The sequence below is a fragment of the Rhinolophus sinicus genome, chromosome 15 (assembly GCF_057876585.1).
Source record: "Rhinolophus sinicus isolate RSI-liver-muscle chromosome 15, RSI-T2T, whole genome shotgun sequence".
In the NCBI taxonomy this organism is placed as follows: domain Eukaryota; kingdom Metazoa; phylum Chordata; class Mammalia; order Chiroptera; family Rhinolophidae; genus Rhinolophus; species Rhinolophus sinicus.
In genome coordinates, this window is record NC_142515.1 from 47,226,099 (window position 1) to 47,240,527 (window position 14,429).

At 36.9% G+C, this 14,429-nt stretch overlaps 1 protein-coding gene across 1 annotated transcript in view; it reads left to right on the forward strand.

Moving 5' to 3' along the window:
- KIFBP (kinesin family binding protein) overlaps positions 1–13,648 on the forward strand; it is a 28,204-nt gene extending 14,556 nt beyond the window's left edge. The window contains exons 3-7 of the mRNA XM_019731894.3: positions 338–417; positions 689–872; positions 3,610–3,694; positions 8,021–8,136; positions 12,171–13,648. Of these exons, the coding sequence (XP_019587453.2) occupies positions 338–417; positions 689–872; positions 3,610–3,694; positions 8,021–8,136; positions 12,171–13,046 (1,341 nt within the window). The 3' untranslated portion in view covers positions 13,047–13,648. The remainder of the gene's footprint in view (positions 1–337; positions 418–688; positions 873–3,609; positions 3,695–8,020; positions 8,137–12,170) is intronic.
- The last annotated feature ends 781 nt before the right edge of the window (positions 13,649–14,429 follow it).

Sequence of the window (14,429 nt, forward strand, 5' to 3'; positions counted from 1 at the left end):
GGGAATCGAACCAGCAGCCTTTGGAGTTAGGAGCATGGAGCTCTAACCGCCTGAACCACCAGGCCGGCCCCAAACTGGTATTTTCTTTTAAAGTGTATTTGAAGTTCACCCGCAACAGCAGTCAAAACTTTGTCCAGTATGAGTTTATAGGCATTCTTCTATTTGTTTGACTCTTTCAGATTTTATGGTTAAGAAAATAACTTCTTGGTTCACATGAAAGTGGACTAGTAAAAAATGAAGTATATTGGACTTTTAAAATTTGATTTCCCTAGTTCTTCCAGAAGAGGGCGCTTGGTGTTTACAGTAAAATTTTCGTTTTGTTTTCCTTTAATTGTAGATTGGGAGTCCTCCCCTTGATCCTACTGAGCATTTTCTTCCTGAAGAAGAGAAACTTACGGAACAAGAGAGGTCCAAAAGGTGAGTAGGTATAGAAATGAGTCCTCACACGTGTTTCCACATAGTGTAGATGATTGTTCAAGGTAGTCATAAAGGTTATAGAATATGGATTCTGATGTGGATTTAAGCCTTTATTTGACCCTGTTCCAATCTGAAACTCAGTTTCCTTACCTGTCAAATAGATACATTAGCCATGCCCAATTCAAAGGATTGGGGGGAGGATCAAGATAAATGTATATGAAAGTTCCTTATCAATTATAAACCGTTATGCAAATGTTGTGTTTCTTCATAGATTTGAGAAGGTCTATACTCATAACCTGTATTACCTGGCTCAAGTCTACCAGCATATGGAAATGTTCGAGAAGGCTGCTCATTATTGCCACAGTACCCTAAAACGCCAGCTTGAGCACAATGCCTACCATCCGATAGAGTGGGCTATTAATGCTGCTACCTTGTCACAATTTTACATCAATAAGGTAAGCTTCTCGACATAGTTATCTAACAAAGTCACTAATAAGTGTATCTAAAAGCAAAACCAAGAGTACCTTGAAAATGTTATCTTTTAAAAATAGGCAGCTTGTATTTTATGATGTAAACTAGACAAAAAAATGCAGAGCAATATACCAGTGTACTAAAATTCTGTAGCTTTTGTTGCATTAATCCTTTGAATCTTAAAATACTGAGTTTTATCATTGCCTTACATGTTGCTAGCCCCTAAAATTGCATGTTACCAAGACCAATTCTTTTTTGATTGAAGCACGCTACCTCAATTCATTTTAGTATAATATTACCTTAAATTGCAGATTTTATCTTATAGATAAAACTTTATCTTTAGGCAATGGTAATCTGGTAACTATGAGACTTTGTCTGAGGAAGTTGACTGTTAAATGTGGGCTTTGATAAAATCATGTGATGCATTTCAGTTATTCTTAGAATTAACTCCTCGATCATAATTTTTCTGCGTTGGAAGTATCTGCTCAGTTCCAGAGTTTCAGGTCTTTATGATATACTTCTTCTGGAGTATTATACAGGGACAAATTTGAACTTTTCAATTGTTTATCAGAATTATTCAGAATAATATTGGTGTATTGATTTATTTAATACTTTAGTCCTTCAGAGTTTTTAGTGCTAAAACACTTTCAAACCACTTTTCCCAGCTAGATTTTCTGTTAATCCTCAATAAGGTATCTCAGCAGTAGAAATTACTTTTATTTGTATTTGGTTCACAAGCCTCTGTAAACCTTTGGTAATTCGTTGCTTATCAGAATTCCCTCTTAGATCTCTCTGGTTACCTGCTGCTGTATCCTTACTAGGCCTTTATCCTTTCTAAGGTTTTTGTTAGTGCTGGTTCTATAAATGCACCCTACGTTTAAAGTATTATCCCACAGAATTTCATTCAGGAAAGCTATTAGCAGGAGAGAAAAGGCTGTAGTGACTGCAGCATCGCTTCTAGGACTTTGGTCTAAGATCAAGTGTGTAAGTAATGCTACTGCGTATATCAGCATTCAGTTAAATCTAACTCTCATAAATCCATTTCATTGTGGTCATCATGGAAAAGTGTTGCTTGGTGCCTCTGTTTGTGGCACCTTTTTTATATCTTCTAGAGGCCCCTTATTTTGTTTAGCAGCTATAAAATTACATATTCACTGTGATTTTAGTTAACAATTAATTAAAACAACATGGATATTAATAGTACTAAGATATCTAAACATTTATTTAAAGTGCAATTAAAAATTTAAAGTTGTTAAGCGTTGCTTATGTGGAGTATGCGGTAATTTTCATGAGTACCTCCCCTATCCTGTCCTTCTATTTTTTTTACCAAGATGTTTTATATGTTTTTGTTACAGTTGAGTTGTATTGTAAAAGGAAAACTCTAAACCATGTTTTTTAAGAAAGCAATTGTCATTTACATCACCCTCATCTTCATCTGATTCCAGTGATGAGGTTTTGCTACTTGCCGAGTCCCTACCTGGCAGGTGCTAAAACCCACACTTACCAGCCACCTAGAGGGCATAAGGCACTCACTGTTCTAGTAGTGGCTGCTCACAGGGAGTCAATCTGAAAAAAGCTGAAATGATAATGACTGGTAAGGGATAGTAGAGGGACAAAGATGCTTTATATAAACTGTAACTTTCTTTTAGTTTTTGAGGTTTAACACTAACATTTTGATCTATAGATATTGCTGGGCTAATATTACACGTGGTCCCCAGTTCTAATGCATCTTTTGGAGCAAAAGTTAATATAAGACCCGGTATTATATTACATCACATTACATTACACTACACTACACTCAGTCTTTCATTATAGTAGAATAAGGTGTTTGTGGCACCTTTTTTATATCTTTTATATCCGGGTCATATATTAATTTTTGCTCCAAAAGACGCATTAGAGCTGATTGTCCGGCTATGTCTTATTTTCTGGGAAACACGGTATGAAGTAGACATTGTATTTGATGAGGGTGGTGTCCAACTAAAAGCTGAACTTGAACTTTGTAGTTCTGCTGGGTGGTCCTGTGACTTACCTGATACATGCAAAATGTTTATATGAACAAGATCTTCTTCAAGTGTTTGAGAAGCCATGCCCAGATTTTGAATTATGATGTCTTCAAGTGTGTTGGTAAAGCAATTCCATGAAGTTTATCTGTGGAAATCTGTTGACTTCAAAACTTGGTGGGAAGCCTCATTATAAATTCCAAAGAGTTTTAGAAGACAGGAATCTCTTCGTGTCAAAATTTATTCTTTTTGCCTTTGAATGGTAGGATATAAAAAGGCTCTCTAAACCTAAAAAAAAAAAATTAAACCTTTCAGTCCTCTGATAGAATATAAATGTTCTAAGAATTTATTATGCATGGAACTTTAGCTATTTGGACTAAACCTGAAAACTGTCTGAGGCACTTTGAGTCTACGATGATAGTTACTGCTGTATCCTTACTGATGACCTGAGGAGAGCTGACTTTCAATCAGCAACTGTCTTTCAGCCAGTTTGAATTATTAAGAGTTTGGGGGCATTGTACTTGTTTGAAGTAGCTTTTTAACCAGATAATACTATATCCTGTCTTATATACCTTTTCAATGTTCAGCAACTATAAAGGGTCTCCTTGGTGGTTTTTATCAGATTTTATAGTTTTTCCCATATCTAAAGACTTTATGCAAGTATCAGTTGCAAATAAGGCTGTAGGATAATTACATTTACTCTTGTTTATTTCCTTAACAGCTATGCTTTATGGAGGCCAGGCACTGTTTATCAGCTGCTAATGTCATTTTTGGTCAAACTGGAAAGATACCAACCACAGATGACAGTAAGTTTATGTGTGCATGTTTTATTATGTATAGCTGTTTAAAAACATTATTTTGAAATATTTTTAAACTTTATGAAATTCAAAAATAGAACAAAAAACTACCATATACCCATCTAAATTCACCAAGTTTTAATGTTTACCTTATTTGCAATCACATTTTATTTTGCTTTCTGAACCGTTTGAGAGAAGATTGCATACATTTGGCTCCTTTACTCTTTAATACTTCAGTGTGTATTTCCTCAAAATAAGAACGTTTTCTTGTGTAATCATAGAACAGGAAATGAAACACTGACATAATTCTTTTATCTATAATGCATGTTTGTGTTTCAGTAATTATCCTTTGTAGCAGTTCTTTTCTAGTACCAGAATATCCAGTTCAAGATTGCATATTGCATTTAGTTGTCATACCTCTTTAGTCTTCTTTAATCTGGAATGTTCCTCAACCTCTTTCTCTTTTATCACAGGCATTTAAAAAAAATACAGGTCAGTCATCTCATAGAATTTTCATCAATAGGTGTTTTGATGTTTTCTTACACCAAGATTCAGACCCTTATCTGGGGGATACGTTCTAAGACCCTCAGTGGATGCCTGAAATGACAGATAGTACCGAACCCTATATATACTATGTATTTTCCTATACATACATATCTATGATAAAGCTTAAGCTACTCTTGTGCCTTTGGGGCATTATTAAATAAAATAAGGATTACTGAACACAAAAGCACTGTGAGACCCCAGCAGTCAATCTGATAACTGATACGGCTACTAAGTGACTAACAGCAGGTAGCATATACACAGCGTGGATATACTGGACAAAGGGATAGAGCAGGACAGCGTGAGATTTTATCACACTACTCAGAATGGCATGCAATTTGAAACTTATGAATTGTTTATTTCTGGAATTTTACATCTAATATTTCTGGACCGTGTTTGACCTTGAGTAACTGAAACCAGGGAAAGCAAAAGTGCAGATAAGGAAGGACTACTGTATACATTTTTGGAATACTGTATAAGTGATATGTCCAAATATCTAGTTTTTTTATTATGTTTTAGTCTTAAGAATCACAGTTAATATTTATATTTGAGCAAATCAAAACTACAATGAGACATCACCTCACACCTGTTAGATTGATAATTATCAAAAAGTCAAGAAATAACAAGTATTGGTGAGGATGTGGAGAAAAGGGAACCCTTCTGTACTTTTGGTAGGAATGTAAATTGGTGCAATCACTATGAATAACGGTATGGAGTTTCCTCAAAAATTAAAAATAGAACTACCATATATATAATCCAGCAATTCCACTTCTGGGTATATATCCAAAGGAAATGAATAACTCAAAAAGATACCTGTACCCCTGTGTTCACTGAAGCTTTGTAATAGCCGAAATATGGAAGCAACCGAACTATCCATTGGTGGATATATGCATAAAATGTGGTGTATATATACCATGGAATATTATTTATCCATAAAAAGAAGGAAATCTTTTTTAGAGGAAGGTACAAACTTTTCCAGTTATAAAATAATTGAGTTATGGAAATGTGATATATAGCATGGTAACTATAGTTGATAATACTGTATTGTATATTTGAAATTTTCTAAGAGAGTAGATCTTAATAGTTCTCGTCACAAAAAAGTTTTATAACTGGTGATAAATGTTAACTAGACTTATCGTGGTAATCATTTTTCAATATAGACAAACATCAAATGATTATGTTGTACATCTGAAGCTAATATATGTCAATTATGCCTCAATAAAAAAAAAGATTAGTACTTTCCATTATTATAAAACCTGTAACATGCGTATAAAATACTGTTGAGTATTTTTAGTAAAATATCAATCCATTAACTTTTGCTTTCAAACCTTAAGAAATTCATGAACCCAGATCCACAGGCCATTTCTGAAAAGGAAAGATCAGGGACTTCATATCTAAATGCAGGTTCCAACGTACAGTTAGTCTTCATTATTTGTGGATTCCATATTTGCAAATTCACCTACTTGCTGCAATTTACTTGTAACCCCCAAATCAGTATTTGAGGCTCTTCTGCGGTCATTTGCAGACGTGCAGAATAGCCAAGAATTGGGAGTCGCCCAGTTTGAGGTGCGCTTTCCCAGCAGAGGTTGAAAAGGCAACATTCTGCCTTCTTGTTTCAGCTGTTATACTATAAAACAAGTGTCCTTTTTGTGGTGTACTTAGTGCCACATTTTTGTGCTTTAGTTGGTGATTTCATTGTTTAAAAAGGCCCCCGGCCAGCCCAGTGGCTCAAGCGGTTAGAGCTCCGTGCTCCTAACTCCGAAGGCTGCCGGTTCGATTCTCACATGGGCCAGTGGGCTCTCAACCACAAGGTTGCCAGTTCAATTCCTTGAGTCCCGCAAGGGATGATGGGCTCCACCCCCTGCAACTAAGCTTGAACACGGCACCTTAAGCTGAACTCCTGGATGGCTCACTTGGTTGGAGCGTGTCCTCTCAATCACAAGGTTGCCAGTTCGATTCCTTGACTCCCACAAGGGATGGTGGGCTGCGGCCCCCGCAACGGCAACTGGACCTGGAGCTGAGCTGCGCCCTCCACAACTAAGATTGAAAGGACAACAACTTGACTTGGAAAAAAGTCCTGGAAGTACACACTGTTCTCCAATAAAGTCCTGTTCCCCTTCCCCAATAAAATCTAAAAAAAAAAAAAAGAATTTTAAAAATCTATGTGTAAAAAGACAGTATTATTAAATAAATAAAAAAAAAAAGGCCCCCAAGTGTAGTGCTGAAGTGCTGTCTATTGTTCCTAAGCACATGAAGGCTGTGATGTGCCTTGTGGAGAAAATGTAGTGTTCGATGCGTATAAGTGGACCCATGCATTTCAGACTCATGTTGTTCAAAGGTCAACTGTAGTTGTTTTTTCCCTTAATTAATTGTAGATTGGTTGAAATCTACAAGGTGTGATCAAAAAATACGGTGAATGTTTAAATTTAAAAACATTACAGTAAAAGACACATTGCCATTAATCCCCCTCAAAATACTATCACTCACTTCGAACACACTTGGCCTATTGTTTTCGCTACTTTCTGAAGCAGTTCTAGAAGTCCTCTTTCGTGAGTGTCTTTAGTTGCGCTGTCGTGGCTGCCTTGATGTCCTGAATCATTTTGACTTGGGGGAAGAGCCAGAGGCACACGGTGCCAGATCCAGTGAATAAAGTGGATGAGGACACACCCTAATGCCATTTTTTTAAAAATTTTATTGGAGAACATTGGGGAACTGTGTATTCTCTCCAGGACCCATTGGTTCCAAGTCATTGTCCTTCAATCTAGTGGAGGGTGCAGCTCAGCTCCAAGTCCAGTCGCCGTTTTCAATCTTTAGTTGCAGGGGGCACAGCCCACCATCCCATGCGGGAATTGAACAGGCAACCTTGATAAGAGCTCATGCTCTAACCAACTGAGCCATCCGGCCACCCCTAATGTTTTTATTTGACATAAATTGTTATACCAGCCACGATGTGTGACACGGAGTGTTGTCATAATGGAGGATGATTTATGATACACTTTAAAACACACCTCTCAACCATAGTCCACACCCCACGGACTGCACTGAACAAGTTGAAACTTGTCACACACTGTTACTAAGGTTCTGTGTGCCCTGTCCCGTATTGGAGACCCCTGACTTTCCGGTGGGTGGCACTCAGCAGCAGCATTCACTGTATTTTTTTATCACACTGCATAAGAGGCACTTGTCCAAAAATAAATAAATAAATAAAAACTAAACCACTAGTAGGATATTATTTTGTTTTTACTCTTCAAAATAGAAAGCTAAAAATAAATTACAATGTCCAATGTTTTCAAAGTGCTTGCATTGAGTAACCTGACATATTGTTGATTAGAGTACTTGTTGAAAATAATTTGGTGGTATGTATCATGAACATTTAAAATGGAAACAACAAATGCCCCATATTAGAAGAATGGTTTAAGTATGTAACATCTATATAATTGTATATAATGCTATACTTAAAAATGATTAACATAATGTTTAGTTAGTAATTACATGGGTAAAGTTAGTGGTATAATATAGGAACAAAACGCTGTATTCAAAATTGAATATATATTATAACCTTAGTTTTCACCTACAGATAATATGTAAGAAAAAACTAGAAAGGAATGTGTAAAAATAATAGCAGTGAGTGCGTCTGGGTGGTAGGGATTTGGGGTGGGTTTTTATCCCAGTGCTTCCGTGAGGCTCTTTTACTTTTATGGTCAGGAAAAGGTGATATAAGAAAGAATGCAGTACACAATGAAAATTACAATTGTGACCACTGAGTTCAACAAATCATGTTTATAATTTTAGCTACTGAAGCTGAAGGAGATATGCCAGAGCTTTATCATCAAAGAAAAGGGGAAATAGCAAGATGCTGGATCAAATACTGTTTGACTCTCATGCAGAATGCCCAACATTCCATGCAGGTATGAAGTTAAAAGTTGCCTTTTAAATGACCAGGATATAAGTAAAAGCTTCAAAGGGTATTATGGTCGTTGAGCTCACTACATGTTTATTATGCAAGGCATGCAGAATGGTCTCATAAATATTTCTAACTCTCCCCATCTTTACCTTTTAAAATCTTATCATTCAAGGCCTATCTCAAATCCACTACTTCCTTGAAGACTTTCCTTTGGATAGAATATAAATCCCCAGAGAAATGGGGTCTACATCATATTCATGTTATATCATTATCTCCAGGCACAAAGGTTCTCAATAAATAATTGTTAAATGCATAATTCTTCACCCCCTACAGATACTGTCTCCTTCCTTTAAACTCCATATCGAATTTTTCTTAACCCTTCCTAAATTCTGCTTTGTGTTATTCTTATTCATGTTCGTTTACCTCTTTTTAGACTATAAGCAACTTGAGGGTTGCGAACAATTCTTACTCATCTTTATATACTTTATGTGGTATATGAATGTATATTTTTAAAAAAGTAAATACAAATATATCTGGAAACAGCCCTGTCAGTTTGTAGCTGTATTCATGGCAATTTACTTAATCTCTCTGTGCCTCAATTTCCTTACAAGATGGACTTAATAATAGTATGTACTTAATATGTTGTTATGAGAGTTAAATTTATACACACATAGGGCTGAGGAAAGTGCCCGAGCCATAGCAAGTCCTCAATAAATGTTAACTGCTGTTACCATCATTATTATCACTGATCCATACTGAATCCTAGGTCCTAACCACTACAGACGAAAATAAATCATTTGGATGCAGTGTAGATACATAGACATTCTTGAAGACGTTATGTTTGTTTGTTTTTTGTTTTTTTTTTCATGTATTAAAGTATAATTTTTACTAGTAAATAATATAGAATCTTGTGAAATGACTAAACAAAATAAAACCAAACAAACCACAGACCCCCAGAACCATAGCTCTTACAAAGATGAGAGCATTATAGAGGTTGAGGGTAATTATGAGGCATATTTAGGAAAGAAGGGAAATAGGGAAAAGAATTAGGGAGTTTTATATCCAAAGAAGTTGGAACCAGGAAGAACTGTCACCTTTCTTCTGCTCAGAAAGCAGCCTGGAAAACATGTAAACAGACAAGCAGCCAGGAAGCAAGCAAGTAAACAAGATTAAGAGACTTAATGGCCTGCATTTGAAGTAATTGGGTCAAGCAAAATACGCTATGGAGTAACTCACCCTTTAGTTAGTTGATGTTTTCCAGACTGGGCACTAGAATTTACCACCCGATTACTTTAAACTCAAATAGTTGCCATGCTACTTAAATTACTCAGATTTTCCTTAATCTGACATTTTTTGTTTCTTTAACTTCATCCTTTGATCATCTGTTTATCTGAAAAGCCTTCTTCAACTTAAAAAAACACACACAAATTTAATTATTTATGCCAGCTCTATGCTAGTCATTGTACTATGATGAACAAAAATAGACCTGGTTTTTTACTTTGATAAGTTCCACAAAGGAGAGACATGATATGAGAAGACATAATAGGTGGAAGTAACATGTGAAGGAAGCTCTGGATATGAGTAGGACTTACCTAGACTGGAGATAAGAGGGAGCACTGTTACAAGGAGCTGAAGCAGCAAGTTTTAACGTTCTAGGGTGTAGGGAACAGAAGGGATGGAACAAAGGCCTGTGGGGCTGGAGCGGAGTCAGAACATGTGATGTAAATAGAGTTAGAAAGGGGCTGAAACAAGCAGGGCCTTACAAAGAATGGAAGCCTTGAAGGGTTTTTGGAACAGTCACTTACGTAGCAGAATGGAGAATAAATTGAGGGAAAGCAAGCGTAGGTGAGGGAGGGGCTGGGCCGTTAGCTCAGTTGGTTAGAGCGCGGTGCTCTTAACAAGGTTGCCGGTTCAGTCCCCACAGGGGCCACTGTGAGCTGCGCCCTCCACAACTAAATTGAAACAGCTACTTGTCTTGGAGCTCATGGGTCCTGGAAAAACACACTTAAATAAAAGTTAAAAAATAATATATTAGATGAGGGAGATTAAAAGACCACTGAAATAGTCCAGGTGAGATGTGAAGGTAGCTTGGTGGCAGAAGAGGTGGAAGAAAGAAGAATGGATTTAAGAGTTATTTAGAAAACAAAGCATGAAGGACTTGGCGATAAATTGGAAGTGTGGGTAAAGGCGAGAGAAGAGGGGACATTTCAAGAGTGATTTGTAGGTTGCTAGCTGTCCACATCCCTAAAAATAACACTAGACTAGGAACCTGTTTGCTGAAGAGTAGGACTTCCAGTGTGGACATGAGGATAAGGTACCTTTGAGTCTTCTAAGAGGAGATGTCACAGGGAGCTGTAGTTTTGTACCTGGAGCTTGAGAAGAGGTCCAGGCTGTAGCTGTAGGCTTGGGAGTGAGTCGTCCTCCCATGGATGGCAGTTACAGCTGTGGGCGTGGACGAGTCACCTCTCCAGAGCAGTGCTGTCCACAGAAATAGAGTACTAGCTACAGATGTCATTTTAGATTTTCTAGTGGCCACATTAGACAAGGAAAAAAAGCAGGTGAAATTAATTTTAATTATATGTATTTTAACCCAGAATATCAACAAATGTCATTTCTATGTCATCATTATTAAAAACTTAAGAGATATATTAAAACTTCTAATTGGAAACTTATTTGTACAAAAATTTCTTGGGGGCCGGCCCGGTGGCTCAGGCGGTTAGAGCTCCGTGCTCCTCACTCCGAAGGCTGCCGGTTCGATTCCCACGTGGGCCAGTGGGCTCTCAACCACAAGGTTGCCAGTTCAATTCCTCAACTCCCGCAAGGGATGGTGGGCAGCGCCCCCTGCAACTAAAATTGAACACGGCACCTTGAGCTGAGCTGCCGCTGAGCTCCCGGATAGCTCAGTTGGTTGGAGCGTGTCCTCTCAACCACAAAGGTTGCCGGTTCGACTCCCGCAAGGGATGGTGGGCTGTGCCCCCTGCAACTAGCAATGGCAACTGGACCTGGAGCTGAGCTGCGCCCTCCACAACTAAGACTGAAAGGACAACAACTTGACTTGGAGAAAAAGTCCTGGAAGTGCACACTGTTCCCCAATAAAGTCCTGTTCCCCTTTAACAAAAACAAAAAAAAAAAAAAGAAAAGAAAATTTCTTGGAAGTTGGATGTGTGTTATTTTACACAGCTCACATCTCAGTTTGGACTCACCGCATTTCAAGTGCTCAGTAGCCATCCACACATGGCTCCTGTTTTGAACAGTGTAGGTCTATAGAGACTTCAAGAGAAAAGAAGAGAAGGCCTTGGGGCTGTGCATTGAGGGATCTGATGATTAATTTTAATGGCCAAGAAGAGAAGAATGAGCTTAATCTATTTTATTAGGTTGGTGCAAAAGTAATTGCAATTTAAAGGGTTAAAAATAATTGCAAAAACTGCAGTTACTTTTGCACCCACCTAATAATCATTTTAGCTCCTTTTCCCTTTTTTTTTTTTTGTCCCAGGAGGGAGGGGAAATAACTTTAATTAGGAAGGTAGATTTAACTCTTTCTTCACTCTAGTGTCTTTAAAAGACGTAGATCATTTCTCTGTAATACGTTTCACTAAATAAGTTACAGCATAAATATCATATTGTTAATCTTAATGGCGTGTCTGAAACAGTTTTAGGATTTACATTACAGTTTTACTCTAATGTTAAAATACTAATAATAATGTATTACATGTATATAATATGTCACAGTTCTTAAAGTTCTTTCATATGCATTTCTTATCTGAAAGAATGACAGTAAATGAGTTTTAGTTCCCCAAAGAGGAATAAAATATGTAAGTGGTATAAATACTTCCTAATTTTTTATATTTCTGATATAATTGGAATATAATAGAAGAACGATGTTTTAGAAGATGTTTAAGATTATAATACCACCCTAAACAGGCTAGGAAGTAATAGTGATTTTTTGGTTTTTTTTTCTCTCTTCAGTTTGTTTCAATATTATTTGCCATCAGGAGATAGTGACCTACTTAACCATAATTTTTTTTTTTTTTTTTTCAGGACAACATAGGGGAACTTGATCTTGATAAGCAATGTGAACTTAGAGCTTTAAGGAAAAAAGAACTAGATGAGGAAGAAAGTGTTAGGAAAAAAGCTGTGCAGTTTGGAACCGGTGAACTCTGTGATGCCATCTCTGCAGTAGAAGAGAAAGTGAGCTACTTGAGACCTTTAGATTTTGAAGAAGCCAGAGAACTTTTCTTATTGGGTCAGCACTATGTCTTTGAGGCAAAAGAATTCTTTCAGATTGATGGTTATGTCACTGACCATATTGAAGTTGTCCAGGACCACAGTGCTCTGTTCAAGGTGCTTGCGTTCTTTGAAACTGACATGGAGAGACGGTGTAAGATGCATAAACGTAGAATAGCCATGCTCGAGCCCCTCATTGTGGACCTGAATCCACAGTATTATCTGTTGGTCAACAGACAGATTCAGTTTGAAATTGCACATGCGTACTATGACATGATGGATTTGAAGGTTGCCATTGCTGACAAGCTGAGGGATCCTGATTCACACATCGTAAAAAAAATAAACAGTCTTAATAAATCAGCACTGAAGTACTACCAGCTCTTCCTAGACTCCCTGAGAGACCCCAATAAGGTATTTCCTGAGGTAATAGGGGAAGACGTTCTGCGTCCTGCCATGTTAGCTAAGTTTCGAGTTGCCCGTCTCTATGGCAAAATCATCACTTCAGATCCCAAGAAAGAGCTAGAAAATCTGGCAACATCATTGGAACATTACAAATTTATTGTTGATTACTGTGAAAAGCACCCTGAGGCTGCCCAGGAAATAGAAGTTGAGCTAGAACTTAGTAAAGAGATGGTGAGTCTTCTTCCATCAAAAATGGAGAGATTCAGAACCAAGATGGCCATGGCTTAATAATCGCTGTTTTTAATGAAAGAAAATGTGCAATACGGAAGAGATTTTTTCCCCGTAGTCAAATAGGCCCAATTCCATCGTAATATTTACTTTTATAACCAGATGAGTGCAGTTTGAACTTAAGGTACAGTCAGATCAATTAAAGATCAACTAAGTCTTTACTAGGACCTTAATCAACATAAAGATAATTAATAATTTACAACTAATTATGTAAATTGCCTTGTTAAAGTGACATGTGATTGGTATTTTAGATTGCTTGTTTCCTATTTAAATATAAACCTTTCCTGTCTGTTTCTAAAGGTAGGTTTTTTTGTTGCCTAGTACTTAATGGATTCTTTAAGAGGAAAATGCTGGGTAGTATACCTGGTAGACAAACTTGTTATACTAAAACTGAAAAAGTAATTTGCTATAGTTATTCTATCCCAAATATTTTCTTTCCTAAATTCCCAAATAAATCTTTCCTTTTTGAAAATATTAAAAAACTAAGTTATGTTGTTGTAAAATATTGTAAAGTAGTTTGTCTCATTTATAGGGGAAAAAGGCCTTGTTGGAAATATAATAAATTAACCTGTTTCAGTAATAAAAGCTTCCAGTTACTCTTGTTTTCTTGTAAGAATTGATTTTTGATACTTTAAAGATATTGCCTTATTTGAAGCCAGAGAAGAATGTTTCTTTGGTAACATTGCACAGATAGAAAAGATGAAAATCTTACTGGCTGCAGTTTCTCATGAGAGGATTATGGGTTTATTTATAAACCGTTAAGCACTGTTGAAAAAGAATATGTACTTCATAGAGACATTGTTAATATATGTTAGTCGTTTTAAGAAATCCAGAATTGAAATGGAGTCCCTTTCCAGTATAAAAATCAAGATCAGTTGTAAAATCTGATACAGAGAATAATAGCTCTGTATGTTGGCTTGCCTGTTAATTTGCTTTGGGAAGTTTAGGACTAGGTCAACTCTAATATTCCGTAACATTTATATATGTGTGATAAACACATTTTCATTTGAGATCAGTCTGTCTGGAGCAGGTTGGGGAGGGGGAAGACTTTTGAATGTAACAGCAATATGTAATTCACTCAGTCTTTAATATTTAGTAAATGTCGGCCGTGGGTCAGACACTGTTCTCACTTTTCTAAGCATAGAGGATACAGTGATGACCAAGATAAAACATCCTGCTCTCATAGAACAAGTAAACAAATGAGCAAGATGATTTCAGCTTACGAGTGCTATTTAGAAAGGAACGAGAGTGATATGGTACACATTTAGTGGGAAGGGGTGCTTCTTTAGCTACAGTGATCTGGAAAGGCCTCTGAAAAGCTGGGAGGTGACACTGAGCAGAGAACTAAATGGGGGGGTGGAAGGGCAGCAAAGATTCTTTGGT